General features: G+C 34.8%; 8 protein-coding genes across 12 annotated transcripts in view; 5 read left to right on the top strand and 3 right to left on the bottom strand.

Annotated features, from left to right (window-relative positions):
• Nucleotides 1–112: 112 nt before the first annotated feature.
• Nucleotides 113–1,550, bottom strand: LOC109582914 (extracellular protease-like). Its single transcript, XM_019997977.1, has 3 exons — nt 1,495–1,550; nt 1,395–1,440; nt 113–1,334 (listed from the first exon to the last, which is right to left on the bottom strand). The coding sequence occupies exons 1-3, from the start codon at nt 1,538–1,540 to the stop codon at nt 308–310; spliced, it is 1,119 nt and encodes a 372-aa protein (XP_019853536.1). The 5' UTR covers nt 1,541–1,550; the 3' UTR covers nt 113–307.
• A 391-nt stretch (nt 1,551–1,941) lies between these two features.
• LOC109582929 (extracellular protease-like) lies at nt 1,942–3,605 on the bottom strand. Its single transcript, XM_019998003.1, has 2 exons — nt 3,259–3,605; nt 1,942–3,146 (listed from the first exon to the last, which is right to left on the bottom strand). Exons 1-2 carry the CDS (start codon nt 3,582–3,584, stop codon nt 2,075–2,077), a joined length of 1,398 nt encoding a protein of 465 aa, XP_019853562.1. The 5' UTR covers nt 3,585–3,605; the 3' UTR covers nt 1,942–2,074.
• Nucleotides 3,606–3,783: 178 nt separating this feature from the next.
• On the top strand, nt 3,784–10,785 carry LOC100634569 (integrin-linked protein kinase-like). Its single transcript, XM_019997994.1, has 14 exons — nt 3,784–3,876; nt 4,050–4,146; nt 4,486–4,651; nt 5,073–5,168; nt 5,923–6,019; nt 6,080–6,127; nt 6,284–6,313; nt 6,429–6,514; nt 6,832–6,950; nt 7,497–7,618; nt 8,260–8,381; nt 8,837–8,936; nt 9,924–10,054; nt 10,408–10,785. The coding sequence occupies exons 1-14, from the start codon at nt 3,855–3,857 to the stop codon at nt 10,555–10,557; spliced, it is 1,386 nt and encodes a 461-aa protein (XP_019853553.1). The 5' UTR covers nt 3,784–3,854; the 3' UTR covers nt 10,558–10,785.
• Nucleotides 10,780–11,818, bottom strand: LOC109582925 (uncharacterized). 2 transcript variants are annotated; one of them, XM_019997995.1, is made up of 5 exons: nt 11,702–11,818; nt 11,440–11,598; nt 11,354–11,377; nt 10,990–11,298; nt 10,780–10,935 (listed from the first exon to the last, which is right to left on the bottom strand). In XM_019997995.1, the coding sequence occupies exons 1-5, from the start codon at nt 11,772–11,774 to the stop codon at nt 10,892–10,894; spliced, it is 609 nt and encodes a 202-aa protein (XP_019853554.1). In that variant the 5' UTR covers nt 11,775–11,818; the 3' UTR covers nt 10,780–10,891. The 2 variants fall into 2 exon arrangements, with proteins under 2 accessions (XP_019853554.1, XP_019853555.1); XM_019997996.1 differs by having other exon boundaries at nt 11,440–11,595.
• Nucleotides 11,819–12,044: 226 nt separating this feature from the next.
• LOC100634443 (uncharacterized) lies at nt 12,045–15,645 on the top strand. 2 transcript variants are annotated; one of them, XR_002185290.1, is made up of 6 exons: nt 12,045–12,601; nt 13,167–13,288; nt 13,698–14,728; nt 14,837–15,025; nt 15,138–15,452; nt 15,508–15,645. XR_002185290.1 is itself a non-coding variant. In XM_011406407.2 (6 exons), the coding sequence occupies exons 3-6, from the start codon at nt 14,668–14,670 to the stop codon at nt 15,522–15,524; spliced, it is 582 nt and encodes a 193-aa protein (XP_011404709.2). In that variant the 5' UTR covers nt 12,049–12,601; nt 13,167–13,288; nt 13,698–14,667; the 3' UTR covers nt 15,525–15,645. The 2 variants fall into 2 exon arrangements, 1 of the variants encoding a protein (XP_011404709.2); XM_011406407.2 differs by having other exon boundaries at nt 12,049–12,601.
• A 260-nt stretch (nt 15,646–15,905) lies between these two features.
• Nucleotides 15,906–17,098, top strand: LOC109582927 (short-chain collagen C4-like). Of its 2 annotated transcripts, XM_019997999.1 has the most exons (6): nt 15,906–15,970; nt 16,014–16,043; nt 16,088–16,123; nt 16,169–16,201; nt 16,245–16,298; nt 16,352–17,098. In XM_019997999.1, the coding sequence occupies exons 1-6, from the start codon at nt 15,910–15,912 to the stop codon at nt 16,990–16,992; spliced, it is 855 nt and encodes a 284-aa protein (XP_019853558.1). In that variant the 5' UTR covers nt 15,906–15,909; the 3' UTR covers nt 16,993–17,098. The 2 variants fall into 2 exon arrangements, with proteins under 2 accessions (XP_019853558.1, XP_019853559.1); XM_019998000.1 differs by lacking the exon at nt 16,169–16,201.
• Nucleotides 17,099–17,338: 240 nt separating this feature from the next.
• On the top strand, nt 17,339–21,328 carry LOC109582928 (uncharacterized). 2 transcript variants are annotated; one of them, XM_019998001.1, is made up of 4 exons: nt 17,342–17,435; nt 17,505–17,807; nt 17,951–18,072; nt 20,438–21,328. In XM_019998001.1, the coding sequence occupies exons 2-4, from the start codon at nt 17,734–17,736 to the stop codon at nt 20,626–20,628; spliced, it is 387 nt and encodes a 128-aa protein (XP_019853560.1). In that variant the 5' UTR covers nt 17,342–17,435; nt 17,505–17,733; the 3' UTR covers nt 20,629–21,328. The 2 variants fall into 2 exon arrangements, with proteins under 2 accessions (XP_019853561.1, XP_019853560.1); XM_019998002.1 differs by having other exon boundaries at nt 17,339–17,807.
• Nucleotides 21,329–21,369: 41 nt separating this feature from the next.
• LOC109582910 (short-chain collagen C4-like) overlaps nt 21,370–21,820 on the top strand; it is a 4,400-nt gene continuing 3,949 nt past the window's right edge. The window contains exons 1-2 of the mRNA XM_019997971.1: nt 21,370–21,403; nt 21,500–21,664. Of these exons, the coding sequence (XP_019853530.1) occupies nt 21,370–21,403; nt 21,500–21,664 (199 nt within the window). The remainder of the gene's footprint in view (nt 21,404–21,499; nt 21,665–21,820) is intronic.

Below are 21,820 nucleotides of genomic sequence, written 5' to 3'. Positions count from 1 at the left end.
TAATTAATTATTTTATTTTGTGGCTCTAATTGGCTTGCCTTAGTTCAATATGTTTTTTTTTAATTTGCTAACATGTATATACACTTGTATCACATGTACTTGTGTCTTGAAATTCTGTACAAAATTGAAAACTATAATTAAATTTTATTATCAATTTAGATTTCACATGTAGATTCTATTTGTTTTCTATTTTTATTGAAATCTATATTGCAAAAATGGAATTAAACCACACTATAGCTATGTACTATGTTAATAACAAAACTCAAGCATCGATTATTTAGTAAAGAGTGTTCTTTTTTTGTACTTGCTACTCAAATCGTGACTGACAGTAGAATCTCTCATAATTGCCTGAATTATGAATGGCTATTTCTGGGAAATATTTTGCCAGGAACCTGCAGCCTTTCTCTCCATGTCGAATCCCTGCAGTGCGACCGAATAGTTTGCTCAGCATATTCACAAGTATTCCTTCTCTTGAAGGTGAGCCAAACTGACTGCAAAACATGTCCCTTGAAAAAAAAGCATGGCAAATGCTAAACACGAGTGTCCTCTTATGCAAATGAATGTATCCACTGCTCTTTGGTCTGCAGTACTTTGGCTTCATGTCATAGACGACTCTGTTAACAGTAAGGCCTTTGATCATCTCACCAAATGTCTTCTTGACAATTTCAGTATTTTTTCTGCTTCTAGCCCCAAACCATTCTTTGTATAGAGAAGGGTGTGTGTCCACATCAAGACTTGCCAGTTTCAGGGACTTGCAAATGAACTCGTGTATTTCAGCAGTGTTGTTTCCTTCCTTTTCTGTTGCACTAATGTAGCTTGCTTTCTCACATGTTTCTTCCATTTCAAATTCATCATCTGTTTCATAAGTCTCACCATCAAATGGCTGGTCAAGGACACTTGTGTCCTTAATGTATACAGTCACAGATTGAAGAACTGGCATTTGAGAAAGCTCGTAGGCTTTTCTGGACATCATCTTATCTTTCGATATATACAGCAATGGCTCCATGTATTGTATGGTATATATTCCTATGCTAGTCATGCTAGCAAAGTTATAAGCATCAGTGAGTGTGATTGATGTAGTGCGAGTCTCTCCTGCCCTTAGTAAAACAAAGTCATCAATTGTAGGCTCTTCACGGTGCACAAAGACTCCTTCGTATTCTATTTGCTCTCCACTGAAGTATACTGACATGTAAGGAGATAGGATGTCTTCTTCCAGTGGTGAGTCCCGTTTCATCAAGTACAAGTCCTCCTGTCCATTGTTTAGATATTGGAATGAGCAAACAACTTTAGTTTCCACTTTTTGGCATGACATTGTTACAGAAACTGGAGCATTACTGTATTTATAAATCAAAAACAATCATACACAAGATTATTCTAATGGCTTGTTAGCTTACTTTGATACTAAAGGCACTGCATTTGATTGCTCCTCAGAAAAAGCTCCTAATAATGATGGAAATAAATTAGTAGATTTATTATGCATAGCTTTATACTTACCATATACATGTAGAAATGTAACAACCAGGACTAGTGCTCTACGCATCTTATTAATTGACTAGAATGCTAACAGGATCCAATGGGTTGGCTTTTTGTAGACTGTCAGTGCACGAAACTTAATTTGGCAGTAATGCTAATGATTGATTGGGTATTATAAATAAACTTAGTTGATTTTTGTTTGTTTTTTAAATTTTAATTACCTCTAATTGGCCTCATTTATAATTAGCACTAGCTGTAAATTTGACTATATGGATATGTACATAGATATCCAGTTATATCATACCCCCATAATAGATATGTTGCACAGATATATGTATGTAACTGTATACATGTATATACTTATGTATTGTTATACATATTGTAATACATAATTACTGTACATACTATTTTTATATATACAGTGCCAATTATGAAGAGCTATGCAACCACATATATTATTAACAGTAGTCTGTTTGATTAATGCTATGAGCAATTATTTATTCTGTAGCTATATAATATATGAAAAATTAATTAAGGCTAATAGCTATCTACATTACAAAAATGTTCAAATTATAGTTCAATAGAATCATGAATCCAATCTCTAATAGGGTTCTGGTTCTTGAGCATCGCAATAGAACAACTCGTAATTTTTGACATTTTTGATAGCAATCATTGGAAAAGAATATGCCAGCCACTTAATATAATATCCTGGATGCGATACCAAGTTGTAGGCATGCTCAGATCCTTGAACCAGTAGATTGACTACAACTCCCTCTCTGGTCTGCTCATAAGGATTTTCTGTACAGTAAATTTCTTTTATATCAAAGAAAGACTTGCAAAGTGCTATCATTCCCTTCTCAGATTTGTGAATATACGCAATCCAGCCTCTTGGGCACTTTTTTTTGACCTCATAGTGAACTTCAGTTCTTCTCAACCGATTTAAAATGATTGTAAAGGTATTGTATACATACCTGTAGTATTTTTTTTCATTCTTTCCAAACCATTCCATGTACTTTTTAAATGGCTTTTTAATCATTCCCCTTGCCATGTTTAGATTATTGCAAAGGTCTTCATGGAGCTCAAGAGTGTTATTCGATTGTATGCTATCACCTCCAGTTACTTTAGCACCACGACAAGACTGACCTGTAATGTCAACATCATCCTCTTGGTATGCATCTTCATCATCATCTTGATCAGTTTCGATGCTTAAGTCTGGTTTAGAGAGGGACCCAACGTCGTACAAGAGAAAAGTATCAGCCTTAAAAACTGCTGTAGCACGCATTGCCTTTATTCCACTCCTCTTCCATTCCATCATTATGCTTCCTTTCTCAATATACATGATTGGTTTGTTGTACTGGACGGTGTAAATTGTATTTTGCGTAAAGTCAAATGCATCAGTGAGTCTGATTGAAGCAGATATGCTCTTTCCAGCTCTTAGCAAGACAAAGTCATCCAGTGTTGGATCTTTGCGGTGGACTATTATCCCCTTGTATTGAACCGGATACCCATTGCCATAAACGTATATGAATGGAGAATTGATCTCGCCCTCTAGTGGAGAATCACGTTTGAATAAATAATAGTCCTTGACTCCATTGTTTTTGTACTGGAAAGAACAAGTGACCATTGAGACAACCCTCTCACAGTTCATATCGAGAGCAATATCTTTATTTACCCTATACAAAAGGGATTAAGAATAAATGCAATGGACATAGATGTACTATATGTATATAAAATACAGTGCATATGATTAATGCACTGCAGTTTGGTGCATATTGTATTACTGACCTTTCCTCTCTTATGTCTTTCACTAACTGGATGTCAACCTCTGAAATAGGTATGTCCTCTCTATCATCAGGTGTAGTATTAGGCTCTTTATAAATATCTGTATCATCAGGTGTAGTATTAGGCTCTTTATTAATATCTGTATCATCTGGCTCTACTTCTGTATCGGAATCTTTATGACTTTGAGCAGAGCTAAGCAGATATCCTAACTTTGCTATGCGGTATGCCTCTAATTCAGCTGACTCAGACTCATCTGTAATATATGATGAACTGCTTGTAGAAGCAATGAAGACAAGAAAGAGAAAGACATATGATATTTTGAAAGTCATGGTGGATCCAATGACTAAAATGAACTGGACTTTCTTTGATGCATGGAGATATAACAAGTCGTTGGAGTGTTATTTTTGGACAGTATTCTGAGTAATGAAGTAAGTAATTGGATTTATAATTGCATGTTTGTTGTGAAAGCTAATAAAAATCATCATAACATTCCACCCACGTAATAAAATTGCGTAGGTGTGTGTTGTGGGCGGGGCCAAACTACAGTTTACAGTTCATTCATTGCAAACAACACAACACAACAGGGCTAGCTGCAAATCATGGCAGTGAAGAAAGGAAAAGGTAAATCGATCCTCTACTTATTGTTAACGCATATCCTTGTCTTGTGCCTGTTGGAATACTACCGCGAGTTGTTCTAGAATTAGATATGTTTTAGATTGTTTCTCTATTGTAATTTTATTAACACCCTCTAAATTTCATCTCTTACTCTCTCTTCTTTGTATTCTTTCCACTAGACACCACTACAGAGGACATATACCATGCTTGTAGGATAGGGGATGACCTCTTTATAAAGGAATGGGTCCTCAATCCTGAGAATGACATCAACACATCGTATGGGAGAGTATCATTATTTTTGTTGTGAACTTTTAATTGTAATGCAGTCCAGTTTGGCTACAGTGTACATTTCTATGTAGTTTCTATTATGCCATTATTGAGCATACAAACTAACTCTTTCTGGTTCATCGGCATAATTCTTAGATTAGTACTGTGTTTATTTTTAAATTGTTTGTTTAGAGCTCCTTGTAAGTGTATGTTTGTATACTCTTAATATGTATAATGCTCATTCCTATTGTTTACTTTATTTCTATTTCTCTTTCTCCTCAAATCCCTCTCTCATTCTCCTCTTTTTCCTCTCTCTTTTTCTTTTCTTCTCCCTCCCTCTCTCCCCAGTGATCAACATGGCTTCACTCCTCTACATTATGCCTGCTCTCATGGCCTCACTAATATTGTTGATTACCTCCTCACTCATGGGGCCAGGAATGACATCCTTAACATGGGAGGAGACTCTATACTTCACTTGGCAGTTGCTCATGGAAAATACGATGTGGTTTTAAGAGTGAGTCTCTAGTTTTTACTTTACATGTATGTCACATTGTGTCTCTTTCTCCCTCCTCCCCCCCCCCTCTCTCTCTCCCTCTCTCCCTCTCTCCCTCTCCCCCTCTCTCTCCCTCCCCCTCTCTCTCTCTCTTTCTCTCTCTCTCCCTCTCTCTCTCTCTTCTCTATTAAATTACTGTTGTTTATGCTACCACTGCCTATAATTAACTATAATTTGTTATGATACAACAATAATATTTGTTCATCTGCTCGTTTGCTTACAATTCTCCTTAAAAGGCAGCATTCCATCAATCTCTCCATAGTAACTACTGTTATGATACATTAATACAATATTTACTGCATAATATGTGATATGTACATGTACATGTAGTGTACATATGCTGTGTTTAAATTTCTCTTTGTTCTCTTCTTTTCTCCATTAGTTGATGAAGACTGCTCCTGATCCTAATATCTGCAATGAGCATGGGAACACTCCATTACATTATGCAGCATTCTGGAACTACATAGGAATATGTGAGGTGAGATTTAGACTACATGATATCCTTGGAAATGGAAGTGCTAATTAACCAATGACTGTATTATGACTTGTGGGTGAAGTGTAAGAAATATATATTGTTTCTCTAAATTTTAGTAAAGAAATTAATGTACTAAAACGTCATAGATATAACACATGTATTCCTAGCAGGCCTGGGGTAATAGTAATATGTAATAGTAATTGTAATAGTAACGATTACAGGGCACCAAGTAATAGTAATAGTAATAGTAATAGCATCTTTGGTAACAGGAAGTAATAGTAATAGTAATAGTAATAATGGTTAAAGTAATATGTAATCTCAATATTACATAGCTATTACTTGCAGTGTTACACTAATAAGTAACAATAGGAAAATAGCACGTTAGCCAGGAACTATTGCTTAGTACTGAGACTTTTTATCATAAATATAACAAAGCATTCTTAATTTGAAACTATAAAATGGCTTAGATTAACTTCAAAATTAGATTTTTCAATTAATTTTTATCAGTAACCTATAAAAATCTATGGCGTATTGTAATAGTAATTGTAATAGTAATATACTTTGTTGTAATAATAATAGTAATAGATTACTTTGAAAAAAGTCTGTAATAGTAATAGTAATATAATAGTTAAAATTTTCAAGTAATAGTAATAGTAATAGATTACATTTAATTGTAATTGACCCCAGGCCTGATTCCTAGTCCTAATAAGATTACATGGTGTTTGGTACACTTATCTCTACATGTCTTATTGTGCAGGTACTAGTCAAACAAGGTGCAGTGATTGCTATAGCTAATAAGCAAGGTGACACTGCCTACTCTAAGGCCAGACCAACACTTAAGCGTAAGCTGCAAGGTGAGTATTGGACGTGGCTTGTTACCACAGGGACTTGATGTTGTTATTTCATTTTTAAAGGTTTGGCTGATGAGTTTGGTCAAAGTCTTGTTACTATACCACATAGAAGTGAGATCATTCTACCAGTAGTAGTAATTGCATGTACACATGTGTACATTATATTATATATTTTTGTTTTGATCCCTCTCTCTCTCTTTTTCTTTCTCTCTCTGACTCTCTCTCTCTCTTCCCCCCTACCCCCTCTCTCTCTCTCTCCTTTTTCAGAGTCTCTTTCAACAAAGACAAAGAAAGATTGTAAGTTAATTTTCTGCTTTACATTAAAGTTAAATTCATCAAAGCTTTCCATTGCTACTATTGTATTTTACTGCTACTTTACTGTACATTGTACATGCAATTTTTTATTTTGTAGTTCTTGAGTTCCGACAGAGACAAATGGAGATTGAGCAACGTCAGGTGACAATGTCACTCAAAATAGAAGAGGATCAGTTTGGGGAGGTAAGGCATGAGAATGAGTTAATAAAGGAACGAGAATGAGTTAATAAAGGAACGAGAATGAGTTAATAAAGGAATGAGAATGAGGATACATGTACATAGGAATCAGTTTATAACAGAATGAGTCAATGAGTTTTAGGAATGGGAATGAGTATTTGATGGATTGGGAATGAGTGTATGATGGATTGGGAATGAGTGTATGATGGATTTGGAATGAGTGTATGATGGATTCGGAATGAGTGTATGATGGTTTAGGAATGAGTGTATGATGGATTAGGAATGAGTGTATGATGGAGTGGGAATGAGTCTGTGTACTCTAGGTATGGAAAGGCTCATGGAGCGGTCACACTGTTCATGTGAAGAAGCTCTTTGCTAAACACGATGTCTTCTCCTCTCAAACAGTACAAGAAACCTTTCCAAGGGAATATCCTAAACTAAGGTAATCAAAGAACAGTAAAAGGACAGTACATGTACAGTATTATTTTAGTATATTACATGTACATGTACATACTGTGCCGTATAAGTGGTTTTTGTGAGGAAATTATATTTCGTGAAATCTACTAAAATTCTAATTTGTGGATTTTAATATTTGCGAATTCTACCTCATGTGCCATGCGGTACCATATTAAATTGATTTTCATGGATTTTATTTTCCCGAATCACGAAGTAATCCGTGAAATCTGCGACATTTGCAACCCTCGAAAAAACCACTTATATGGTATATCTATATTGCTTATTGAATACTTGTGATTGCTATTGAACAGTACTGAAGTTGTACGTGTGTGTGTGTGTATGCATCACCACATGCTGTGTGCATAGTTATTGTGCAGTCATTCATGTTTCATTCTTGTGTGTTGGAATTTTTGGAATAATTTGAATATATGTCACAATTACTGTACATGTACATGAATGTGTGTGTACATGTATGTGTGTAAAAAAATCACCCAAAGTAAAGATATAATCTTGTTTATTATTATATTGTTAGGATCCTGACCAATGAGAACATATCCCCATTGCTTGCTGTTATACTAGAGCCACAGATTCACCTCATCACAATGCACTATCCACTAGGAACACTCTATCACATCCTTCACGATATGGACTCAGGTAATGCTCCCACCTCTTGAACCTGATTTATAACAATAGGCTGGCTGTTGTGATGTCAATTTTTAATCAATTGTATAGAGGATTTGACCTTTAAATGTATCTAAGTAATGTAATTCCCAGCCTAGTACCGTATAGCGCAAAATTTTTGAGGGCTCTAATTTTTTGCGAATTTACCTAAAAATCTATTTTGTGGATTTAATTTTTGCTAATTTATACCGTCTGCCACCTTGTGCCCTAATAATTTAATCTTTTGGAATTTTTTTGTGATTCTTCAAAAAATCGTAAAATCTGTGAAATTTACAGCCCTCTAAAATTTTGCGCTATACGGTATCCTATTAGATCTTTATAGTCATATTGTGTCTATTATGTACATGTACATGTACATGTACATGTATACTGAGTAGGTGCTACATGTATATCCAATGGCAAAAGACATAGATGTACACGTACAGTGTATATTAATTTATTGTCTCCTAAAGTTCTTCCAAGTTTACAATTATTAGTTATGTATTAATACTATACCTTCTCATAGCATTATGTATATTGTATATTAGGTAGACTTTCTTGTAGTACTAACAATTGCAAATCCTATTAGTTACTTTTTCTTTTTTTCCATTTTTCCTCTTTTCTTCTCTCCTCAGAGGTCCGTATCAATATACAAGAAGGAGTAAAACTAGCAAAGGACATATGTCATGGAATGAGACACATTCACTCCTTAGAGCCAATCGTCAATAGGTTCCACCTCAATCCTTATAACATAGTTGTAAGTAGCATTTATGAATACAGTCAAACCTGTCTATTCCGGACACCTTGGGACCCAATGAAACTGTCCTGATTATAGAGGTGTCCTTATTTTAGAGGTTCATTAATACACATTTATATTGTATTGGGACTGATACTACCTGTCCTGATTATAGAGGTGTCCTTATTTTAGAGGTTCATTAATACACATTTATATTGTATTGGGACTGATACTACCTGTCCTGATTATAGAGGTATCCTTATTTTAGAGTGTCCACAATAGCAGGTTTGACTGTACATGTAATACAAGGGAATTTTAACTTTTGTGGAAGTGATGGCCGGTTAATTTCAATATCCAATTTTCAGTAAAATCACAAAAATTTTTAACAATGAAAATATAGTAGAAGGCAATGTTAACTTTTTGTGAAAAATGATAGTTCGTTTTGTTGGTGCATTAACATTATTTTCTTTCTTTAGGTTGACAATGATCTCACAGCTAAAATTGATTTATCTCGCTATCGATTCTCTTTCATGGACTCCAACCACATGTATCATCCTCAGTGGTGTGCACCAGAACGTGAGGCACATACATACAGAGAGAGAGAGAGAGAAGATTGAGATTGAGACGTACCGTATAGCTGGTTTATTTTGTGGCCTCAAATTTTGTTGCTTAAATTTTCATTAGAATTAATTTTAGTGCCTTGCAAAATTTTTGTTAATGTTTGATTGGTTTTAATAAAATTTAGTGGAGTTAATTTTAGAGGATTTGAGCCTGCATGAAAATTAATTCCACGTGAGTTAAACCAGCTATACGGTAGTTGTATTGCATATTACATGTGGCATTTGGTAATTTTTGTTTAATAATAGCTGTGCTAAGTGGAGCTACAAAAAGCATGTATGTGGCTTTTGAAGCAACTTTAAAATTTGTAATAAATTCAGTTTTGATCAGAATCAGCTCAAACTTGCTACACAGCATAAGAACATGTATATTTATCAGGAAAAAATATAAAAATTAAGAATTCTCTCGTAGTCATTTTTGGCGAAATTTAGCCAATGACCCTGTACTACAGTACAGGGACTTTGGCCTGATTTTGGAGCAACTTTTAAAATTCATAAAAAATCAAATTTTGATCGGAATCGGCTCAAACTTGCTACACAACATAAGAATATGTATATCTATCAGGAAAAAATATAAAAATTAAGAATTCTCTCCTAGTCATTTTTGGCAAAATTTGGCCAATGACCCTGTACTATTAGTACAGGGACTTTGGCTTGAGTTTTAAGTAACTTTAAAATTTTGTAAAAAATCCAATTTTGGTACGAATCATTTCAAACTTTCTATACAACGTAAGATCATGTATATGTATATGAATAAATTATAAAAGCAGAAAATTTTAGTAAGGAAAAATCCCTGTATATGTAGTATAGTTGTATTTTGCCAAATTTTTGAGCAATTTTAAATCCACTAAAAATTCTTCATGAACACAATGCCAAAATCCTGTGGGAAACCTTGATAAGATACATGTAGCTCTAGAAAAGTATATTTACATTACTTATTTTGTAGTTCTCCAGAAGCGTCCTGATGAAGTGGACAAGAGAGCTGCTGACATGTATAGCTTTGCTGTTATACTGTGGGAGATTGCCACTGGAAAGATACCATATGCTGGTCTCTCGCCAATGATGGCTGGCTTCAAGGTAATGACTGTTATTGTTATGAGTGCATAATGGGTGCATGCCATATAGCGGGTTTTTAGGATAACAAATTTCATGAGTTTCAAAGATTTTTTAAGATTCATGACATGTAGATTCCTTGAAAATCAATTTAATATGGTATAAGATGGCAGAATAGTGGAAATTTGCAAAAATTAAATTCGTCAACCTCCAGATACAGGTGATTCATGAAAATTTTTATTCTTGAAAAAACCCGCTATATGATATCATCCTACATGTTTGATTAGAAATACATCTTGCTATAGTTATGTTCATGTATTGTAATGTGTTACTTCTATTAGCAGCATTGTTTGTTTTCTCTCTTTTTATGCCATTAGATAGCGAAGGAGAATGCCCGGCCAGTAGTTCCACAGTTTGTCAACTCGCACATTCAAAGAATCATTGATATCTGCTGGAATGCTGATCCTGGAAAGAGACCGAAATTCGACCGAATTGAGCCAATCATGGAGAAATTAAACGTATCATAAAACTGAACACAAGAGAGCTGATTGCTCTTGCTAATTGTCATAATGTTTAGTGCTCTTTACTTATTATACTGATATAGAGGTATGCTACTACCTGTAGTGTAGCTACTAGCATTAAGAATCTTCAATATGGCTCTTTTACTTCTTAACAATTATTACTAGAATAACATTTCAAAATTTATTTTTTGTCCTTCTTAATTATTTTTGATGATGATGATGATGAAATTGAAATCAGATAATGTAATGCTATTTCTGCAAAATCTCATACAAAAACGAAACTAAGATAAAAAGTTCAAATCTAGATCTACAACTACAATTCTTGTGAGTTTATCATCTTTTACTGAGGAGTATTCTTTACAAGCTGGCTCCTCCAATTTGGCGCTGTGGAAAATGAAAATAAAAATGAATTAACTTGAAGGCTTGAATATTACTTACAGGCAGTGAATGTGATTGTCTTGCATTTCTGTTTAGTCGAGAAGCAAGTGCTTGAGTAGACCTTATGCTTCATAACTGACCTATAAGCCACTTTGAATTTTGTAATAGTGTAATATTTAGAGGATCGGCATTTGCGGCCTTTGTAGAAAAATGTATTGTAGGAACAAACCCTTTTGGAGACTTTGATGAAACGAGGGCTTTGAACACGATATGCAATCCTCTTATTGCAGCGTCTAGGAATTGTAAATTTGCCGCAAACTCTCTCTGTTGTGGTCAGCCTCCTGCAATTGTCCTGATTCAAGCAAGTAGCTGTAAAATAATGTTAACAGTACAAATCATAAAGTTAATAACTATAAGCCCTTACAGTTTTTGTCAAATTCCGTCACTTCTATAAATATTAATGATATATAGTATTATAATGCATAAGTATATACATGGTTAGATCTATACCTGTAATTAATGCATTATTATCCTCTTCATCATATCCAGCTTCATTGCTTTCATCCTGCAAGGGGCTCTGCTCTACTTCTGCTGCAATTTCATCAATATTCTCAACAAAATCAGGGTCTTCAAAGAGTTTTTCCTTGTCTTCAATTATGTCTTGATCTTCTAATGATAAATAAAAACATTAGATTCAGCCTCAGTAACAAAGCATGTCATGTCAGCAACTCAACATGCAGTGAAAGCTGAGCCTGTGGTATGCATGCATTACCATTTTGCAAGCATTTAATGGTAGACATGAGAAATGCCGAAATGATAAAGTACAACACCAGTGAAGGCTTCATTATTATGGCTCAGTATCTTGAGATACTAAAAATGACTTTATTTTTCTTGTACTAGCTGTCGTAAGAAATAGCTAAACTTTATATAGAATTTATTGTTTTTATTTTCCTTAATTGGAAGTCTTATCATTCATCGAAAGCAAACACAGAAAGCCAAAACAAATGATTAAAAGTAATGCATGCATTATTTCTAACGTTGCAAAATCATAATAAAATCATCCACATGACACCACGTGGAGTAAGAAGGGCGTGTCTGAAGCAATTTTTAACCCTATAATTTTTAAGATGGATAGCATCATAGCAATTCTAATGCTTCTAATGGGCTCCTGGAGAATGATCTGTAGTGAGACAGAGACTCAAGATATAGCTACTGGTACAGAGAGTGTTTATGAGCCTCCCTCAATCTTTTCGGAGCAAGAAAAATTAGCAGAAACCAATTCTCCAACTCCACTAGTCCCCATTACAGAAGGGCCAAACCTCACAGGTCATAATTCTAGTCTCAACTCAACTGGATCAAAGCTCAAACCAATCTGTACTCTAGAACAAGGCTGCGTTCCTCCTCTAACGTGTGTGGGGGTCAATACAAGTCTCCTCAACGATAGTCACATGACTGGGGTCTTTGGGAAAAGGGGTGTGGTCAATGTCACATCAGCCCAATTGGAGACTCTACTAGATTCGCCGGTTTTCACTAATTCATGTCTTCTTGTGTTATATTATGCTACATGGTGCCCATACAGTGTTGATTTCATGCCTACGTACAATGAGCTTGGATTAGTGTTTCCTAATGACTCACTCACTATTGTGGCACTGGATTTTGGGAAAAAAGACGAGTAAGTAATACCTGTACTATAAAAATGGCAATAATAATCTAGCTACATAATTGTAATGATTTTAAATTTAGAAGTTGCACATACACTACATCAGTCTACATGTATAGACCTATATGGCGCTAACTTCATTATTGCATTATGGTATCCACCCACACTCTTGATTTGAACGGCAAGATACAGTGTAGCTACATGGGGAAACAAGGAACAAGAGGCCTTCATGGCTTCAAGAGCTTGCCTGAGTGGCAATAAGTGCCAGTAATGGTAAAGAATAAAGCCCAGAATGTCTCCTGAGAGAAATCTTTATTGGACTTGAAGCGACTTGTCCACAAAGGCTGCTTTTGGCCTCCTATCCATTGGTTTTGCCGTCCAGCAGGAGATTTTGAAATTTTTTAAATTAAAGAGTGCAGATAGGACACGGAAGATTACAAATAGTGTCTCAAAACTCTCAATCTCATATGGTATCAATTAGTACATGTACTTCTAGAAGTTAGGGCCCTATAGGGTCTATACATGTGAAAATGAAAAATAACTTTGCTGATTGTTACACAGTTGTTTTTGTTTATAGTGAAAAGTTTTTACTGGCATACATCCCGCGTGTGTTGCTGTACTACTCTGGTAGAGCTGTCTTTGATGTGGACACATCATTGAGTATTGATAATCTTACAAGCATCTTATCCAATATGACAGGTAAAGCAGTTATAGTTTGGTTCAAAATTCAAATACAATGTGATGACATAAAATGTTGTTGCATTTTTGTAAACATATTGATGCTATTGTGTTACGTACATGTACTACAGATTTTATTATTTTTAAAATCAGATTTTTAAAAATGCTGAAAGTGCATGGCCAAATTTTGCCAAAAATGAAAAGGAGAGAATTCTCCATTTATACAATTTTTTTCTGATGCATATACATGTACTTATGTCATGTAGAAAGTTTGAACTGATAGTGTCTGTGTAGTTTTAGCTGTCATTGGATGTATTTCCAATCTACAGCTCAGTAAATTGAGATACAGTATGCATTGTCCCATCATCCCATGTATACAATACCATATTCTTTACTATTATTATGAATCTACTATACTTTCTCTTTGTAGGACTCTTACCATTAGCAAGAGAGAATGATACTAGTGAAGAGACCCAATCTATTCACATTGAATGGGAGTTTGATTCAACTTGGTATTTCTTGGGTGTAATCGGTATTGGACTGATAACAATAATTAACCTACTAAAGAGAACTAGCTTTTTTACTATGGTAGCAAAACTAAGGGATGTAATCAGGAATCTTGTTTTAAAAATAAAGACAGATTAAGAATATCAATTGTTTAATTATACCATGAATGCATTATACTGTACTCGCCCCAATTAATGCACCCTCCTAATTATTGCACCTCTACATGGCTTTCACAATAAAAACTTTCTATTACGTGCACCTCCTGGTCAAGATAATTTTTTTTGAGAGGTGGATTGTAATTAGAAAGTCCCATTGTTTACAGGTGTCTGATCTCTGCAAAGTGCAAACCAATGCTATAGGTTATAATTCTTATTCTTATTTAAATTAGCTTCTCAATCATCATTATACAATATGCACTGTTTACTTTTGATATCTCCTTAAGGCTTGGTGGTTTCTTTATGATTACTATATAACTTAAATGTTTAAACTTTCAGTATGATAATGATATCTGCATGTGATTGACTATTATAAAGGAAGGGAGATGTTTTTTTATATCAAAAATAACATCCAACTACTTTGGTTGATATGAATATACATGTGAAGGAAACAAGTGCTATAGTGTATGCATCCAAGAGCAAGCAATTGAATCCAATTTTTTGGGAATTTTCATGGGAGGCTTGTATATTGTGTTATTATAATTTTTACACTACTTCCAAGTATACAGCCAAAGTGATTTGCTTTTACCCAAATTTTGTTAAGGATACAAGGAAGACAAACATGAAATGGTTTCAAAACAGCAGAGCGAGGGTATTTAAGTATTCAGCTCACACTTACTGAATCATTAAACACAATTCAAAACTACTAGCTCAGTAAGAATTAGAAAGAGAGAGAAGATGAAGGTGCTTATAGTTCTTGTTGTGATGGTTGGATTTCTGTATGGTATTGACTCAAAAAGTAAGAAACATAGTGTCAATAACTATTTAAGAATAGTGTTTGTTAATGTATGCATGCAGTGTATGAGGATTTTCAATATATCACTGGTATTATGTTCTTCTTTTATAGCTTTGGTAACTGAGAATGAGATGCTAAATGAGTCTGAAGATGGTATTGCTGCTGATATTGAGAAGATGCCAGCTGAAGGTTTTGAAGAAACCGAGAAACAATTACAACAGGCACCATTGGATGAGGAAGAACCTACAGATGAAGTAGAACAAGAAGAACTTACAGATGAAGCAGAACAAGAGGAGGAAGGTACATGTTATACATGAGCATCAAGAGTACTTGACATGTTCATGCTAATTTCTAATTAGCTACACATTGATTGTATCTATTCTTAATAATTTACTATTGCTATTTATTTTAGTGACTGCCAATGGCTGTGTGGTAACTGCGAGGGTCTGTGGTCTATTCTATAAACCAAAATGGTGCAAAGCTAGGCAATGCTTCACAGTCCGTGCTGCAGCAACTAGGCCAGTTTATAAAAAAATATGCAAATACCACAAGTTCGATTACAAAAAGCATGCATGTTCCAAACGTCAGTGTTTCAAAGTGCAAGTGGGAGTCGAGGTTGTATATGTTAAAGCCAGGAAATGCTGGAGATACACAAAATTCTGTGGCTTTAAATGTGTTCGAAAGTGTAAGACCATCACTTTTCGTTATCCATCACCACCACCTGCAGGTGAGTTGTGTTCAATAATTCATTTGTTATGATTTTATTTTCCTGGTATCTTTAGAGGTAGCTCAGAACTGAAGGAAGACAGTGATTGAAGTGTCAATGGACTAATTTGTTTATAGTATTAGTTTAATAGCTGCACTGCATAGGTAGTGCATGTAATGTCCTTTTTAAGAATCTTTTTAAATTTTTCATCATATGATGTCAATCTCATAATGCGCATGCATGGTAATTCTTAGCCATAATAGCTGCTGCATTATCTTTGTTGTTTATGCAAGACTAGCAAGTGACACTCACACTTTCCATGTGTTTTTCATTCATACAATTGTCACTGGTACTGATATGTATCACCTCAGATGTGTGACTGAGAGGTACTAATAATGTCACACCAAACAACTACAGGAAGTCTCATTCTAGCTTACATATAAAGTGCATTGAACCATAGTGTATTTCATTTTGAACTATGGAAAAAATACTCTTTATTTCTTTCTTTATTTTTGTGATTGGACTTGCATTGTCAACAGGTATATTATGACTATAAGAAGTTGCTTTAACATTAATTAATAGATTCTTCTATAAGGGACTTTGAAAACTATGGTAGGTTGTCAATCGAAAATTTGTATTATGTCCATCAATTTTAGACCATATTGAAGAGATCTCTCATGATGATCAGTCTCGTAAGTTAATTAATTTTCAACAGCAACTATTTTTAATAATAATAGCACTAATTACTACTGAAGATTTCAAAAATACTGGTAATTAATTATTGTTTTAAAGTTTATTTATAAATTGTAATAGATGCTGTAGAAATCAATGAAAAGGATGCAGCTGATGTTACTAAAACAGAAAAGGGTAAATATATATCTTGTTTTATGCCCATAATATTTTCTACTGTGGAATAAGAGAAGAAGCTGCCAAGTCAAATGGAATTGTTGCTAAAATCTCTCCTGGTCTGAAAGCTTCTCTTATCATCACCAATGACATGGACACAAGTCCAAATAGTGCTAGTGGTGTAATATACACAAGATGGGGCAAGCTTCATTGCAGGACTGGAGCTCAAATGATATACTCTGGATTGGTTGGTGGTGGTCATTACAATCAGAAAGGTAATATTGCACGATATCTTTGCCTTCCAAGGAATCCCCAGTACCTAAGCACCGACGCACCTTTTGCTGCTTCATACATACATGGAGCTGAATACGAAACAGGCAACAAGGTCTTTGGAAAAACAACACAAGATTATAACGTGCCGTGTGCTGTCTGTCTTTCTCCGAAAAAAGGAACCAAGCTTGTCATCCCTGCCCGTGTTTCATGCCCATCAGGCTGGACAGAAGAATACTACGGCTACTACATGTCAAGCTATCATGGACACAATCTTAATGTTAATCCTGAATGTGTTGATCATGTTCCTGATGTCATCAATGGTAGTGAGGCTAACACAAATGGTGTATTGTTTTATTTTATGCAAGTCACTTGTGGAAGTGGTCTACCTTGTGGTCCATACATCACTGACAGAGCCATCACTTGTGTTGTATGCACAAAATGAATTAATACTAGATCTAGTTACTGAACAATTAGTAGTTTGAACTTAGTGAACTTCCAGTCTTCCATACTTGAAATTTAGTTTTTGATTTTCTAACCATGCCAACGCACGTGGTTGAAGTATACGAATAATCTTACATGAAAGTATACGTACCTCACGTGATGACGTGCTTTTGCGCTTTAATTACAAAGTGCCAACATGGTGGGGTTTTATGGTCTTGTGGGTAATGATGCATGTAATGGAGGGGGCACAGATGTGTTCAGTACAGCATATCTATCTATGGTTACAGTGTTAGACGATGACCAGTGGCTCTAAGGAGGTGGCGGTAAGCTCTTTGTGTCCTTAAACTGTTTTAGTACTGCTCCTTTTAGTCTCTGAAGACATAGATATTACTCTAATATCTATGCTGAAGAGAATTCACAAGATATTCAGTTGTCGACAAGCCAGTAAGTGTTTTTATGGTGACCCTCATTTGTCAACCTATTCAACCTTCTTTTGATTTTCTACTGGGAAAGAGAGTGCCTATGAGTCTCCCTCTATCCTCTCAGAGCAAGAGAAATTAGCAGAAACCAATTCTCTAACTCCATCAGCCTCTCCATTACAGAAGGGCCAAACCTCACAATTCATAATTCTAGTCTCAACTCAACTGGATCAAAGCTCAAACCAGTCTGTACTCTAGAACAAGGCTGCATTTCTCCTCTAACGTGTGTGGGGGTCAATACAAGTCTCCTCAACGATAGTCACATGACTGGGGTCTTCGAGAAAAGGGTTGTGGTCAATGTCATGTCAGCATTAGATTTTGGGAAAAAGACGAGTAAGTAATACCTGTATTATAAAAATAGCAATAATGGTTACATAATTGTAATGATTCTAAATTTAGAAGTTGCACACATGTACATGTATGCATGTGAAAACGAAAAAATTGCTGATTTTTAAACAATAATTGTGTTTTATTTTATAGTGAAAAGTTTTTACTGGCATATATCCTGCGAGTGTTGCTGTACTACACTGGTAGAGCTGTCTTTGATGTGGACACATCATTGAGTATTGATAATCTTACAATCATCTTATCCAATATGACAGGTAAAGCAGTTATTTTTGGCTCAGATACATTGTGATGACATAAATTATTGTTATATTTTTGTATGCATATTTATGCCAGTGTTTTGTGTAGAAATTTGAGGATTTTTTTCAAATATTCTAGAGTTCCTCCAAAATTGAGCCAACTAAATCCTCGCACTATAGTAGTGTTGTTCTAGTATTTTGATACTATAACTAAAATTAATTTTAGTACCCCATTTTTAATTTAGTTATAGTAAAAATACTATAACTATTACTATACTAAAATTAATTCACTCACAGATACAATAACAATCACTTTACTAAAATTATTTCATTCATGAATACTAGAACTAATACTATACTAAAATTTATTTTCTTTATTGATACTATACTATGATCAATTTTAGTATTAGTACTAGTACTAGAACTATACTATACTGTATAGCCGGTTTTTAGTAGCATTAAATATTAATTGTTCCTTTTTTCGTCAAATTTAATTTTCGTAAAGCTCTAATAATTACTAAAATTTAATGTGGCTAGTTCCTTTTTATAAGCATCTCTTATCCCCTGTATGGTACTACAGCTAATTTTAATTCCCATTTTTGCTGAAAATTTCTTTTTTGCAGCTGTAATACCATGAACCACTGCATAGCAACCTACTTCAGCTCTTTCTTTGGGAGTATATTTTCTATATTTTCCTCTCTTCTTCTTCTCACTAGAAGTAGATGAGTCAGCCATCGTGCAGTCTTCTTAGTTATTATGTTAATTACGGATCACCTTGCAATATAGAGTAGAATTTGCATCACGAGAGTAGAATTTTCATTTTGGATTTTCGTTTAATTCGTTGGTATGGATACAGATCCTACTTGTCCTTGTTTCCATTACATTAACAAATTTGATCTAAAAGAATCCTACTCCATCTTGTTTTTTTTTTTAATTTTTATGTTCTTGTTTGTGTTCATTTGAATAATACATTTGTGTGTATTTGTAATATTTATTCAGATGGTGTCCATTGCCAATGTGGTGAATAGTTAGTTCTATACTGATCAGTGTTTAATGAAAGCATAATTTAATACTAGTCTTTACATGACTCTTTGTTCAAGAAGCAGTGAGAGTATCCATCTTCCTTGCAATCCTGTCCTGTGTTGTTCCTGTTGTTAAATTCACAATCATTGCTTAACATAACTAGACGAATGTAAAACATTAAAGGGGCGAGCCAAAGCAAGCCTTTGTACTGTATGATTTTAATGAGCAAGCTAAGCAATTGTACATGCCTAAAATACATAGTCATCTTGCTTAAAAATGTAACATCACTTCATCACTAAAGAATCTCTGCAGCAATTACAGCATTGAAGATAGTTAGAAGCAGTCACTGAACAAATCATATTTTATGAAGAAGATAGCCTTTCTTGCTAGTCTCGCTGGCCAGACCCTTGCCTCCAAGGGTCTGGCCAGCGAGACTACTTTCTTGCTGCTTAGAATAAACTGCAATTAGTCTCGTTGGCCAGACCATTCCCCAGCCTGCAGGCTGGCAGCTCCTCATTGCATTCATCTCATCAGAGTCCTTTCTAGTAAGAAAGAAAATTGTATATCTGCTTTTCCAATGTTCGTTGCTGCTAGAAAAGTCTTTGGACAGCAGCTTAGTCTTATCTTGCTTACGGCTTGCTGCAAATAAGCTCAGACTTGCTGATAGCCACCATTTTATCTTCCATCACTTCTTTCTTTCTTGGAGAATGATCTGATGGGACATGTGGACCAGACTGTTGGAATAGAATGGTGTAAGAATTAGCCTTCTAGCACTAGCCAATATCAAAATACACACCGACAACTGGATTCAGTCATGACAGGAGATAATGACTAAAGGCTGGTTTACATAATGACGCATGGTCTTGTGTTGCGACTGGAAGTGCTATATAAATGAATGGCAGGGTGCGTCAATGTGTCAAAATAGATTGCAAGCCTATTCTGACATTTTGACGTGCATCCCCATTTGTTTCTACAGCACTTCCGGTCGCAACGCAAGTGCACCAAAAGCAATCCGTTTTTATGTAAACCAGCCTTTAGATGAAAAAAGTGGACTGAACAAAACAGCAGTTTTGTTGATTTTTTACTTTCCTTTTGTACAAGGTTTAGAGCCACACTAGTGGTACCAATGGAGTCCTCTGGTCAAGATAAGGTCCTCTAAGAAGTCTGGTAAGCATAGGAGTTCGTTTTCCCGGTATAGCAAGGCTGCAAAAGTTGCAGCAGCCATAATTATTGTTTTGGGGTGAATCCTACTTAGTAATGCATTACTAGCTATCACTTGAACTGTATTGGAAATTGAGAAATTGTATACAATATCACATTCTTTACTGTGTAATAGCATGACTCTACTTTCTTATTGTAGGACTTTTACCATTAACAAAAGAGAATGATACTAGTGAAGATACCAGATCTATTTACATTGAATGGGAGTTTGATTCAACTTGGTATTTCTTGGGTGTAATCAGTATGGGACTCAGAGTAATAATACTAAAGAGAACTAGCTCCTTTACTATTTTGGCAAAATTAGCTTCTTTACTATTTTGGCAAAATTAAGGGATGTAATCAGAAATCTTGTTTTAAAATTAAAGACAGATCTAAAATATTAATTGTTTACCATGAATGCGTTATAGTCTGATCTCTGCAAACCAATGCTATAGGTTATAATGCTTATAGCTTCTCAATGCCACTCTCAATCATTATGCACTGTATAATTCATGATATCTCATTATGGCTTGGTGCTTTGTTTTAACTCTTATCACTTTCAGCATGATAATGATATCTGCCTGTAATTGGTTTTTATAAAGGGAGATGTTTTGTTATGGCATCCAACTTGGTTTGTTTGATTTCGTTATGCATGTAGAAGGAAATGAGTGCTAGATGCATGGGCAACCAATTGGATATGACTTTTTTTGGGAATTCGGGATGCTTGTATGTTGTGTTATTATAATTGATATACACTGCGTTCGAGTACATGTACTAGATGCATGGGTAACCAATTAGATCTGACTTTTATTGGGAATTTGGGAGGCTTGTATGTTGTGTTATTATAATTGCTATATATACACTGCTTCTAAGTATACTTACTCTGTTCAGCTTAATTGATTTGCCTTTAGTCCAAATTTTGCTAAGAATACAAGGAAGACAAACATGAAATGGTTTCAAAACAGGAGAGCAAGGGTATATAAGTATTCAGCTCACGCTTACTGAATCATTAAACACGATTCAAAACTACCAGTTCAGTGAGAAGAAACCAGAAAGAGAGAGAAGATGAAGTTGCTTATAGTTCTTGTTGTGATGGTTGGATTCCTGTATGGCATTGAGTCAAAAAGTAAGAAGAAACATATGGGAATAGTGTTTGTTAATGTATGCATGCAGTGTAAAATGTTTTTAAATATATCACTGGTATTATGTTCTTATTTTATAGCTTTGGTAACTGAGAACGAGATGCAAGATGAATCTGAAGATAGTATTGCTGCTGATATTGAGAAGATGCCAGCTGAAGGTTTTGAAGAAACTGAGAAACAGTTACAACAGGCACCATTGGATGAGGAAGAAGAACCTTCAGAAGAAGCAAAACAAGAGGATGAAGGTACATGTTATACATGAGCTTGACATGTATTGTATTTTGATTAACATGTTTATGCTAATTACTAATGAGCTACATCTGCATACCACATTGATTGTATCTATTCTTAATAATTTACTATTGCTATTATAATATTTTAGTGCTTGCCAATGGTTGTGT

Source organism: Amphimedon queenslandica, unplaced genomic scaffold (genome assembly GCF_000090795.2).
Source record: "Amphimedon queenslandica unplaced genomic scaffold, v1.1 AMPQUscaffold_13345, whole genome shotgun sequence".
NCBI lineage: Eukaryota > Metazoa > Porifera > Demospongiae > Haplosclerida > Niphatidae > Amphimedon > Amphimedon queenslandica.
This window is presented reverse-complemented; position numbering and strand designations above follow the sequence as displayed.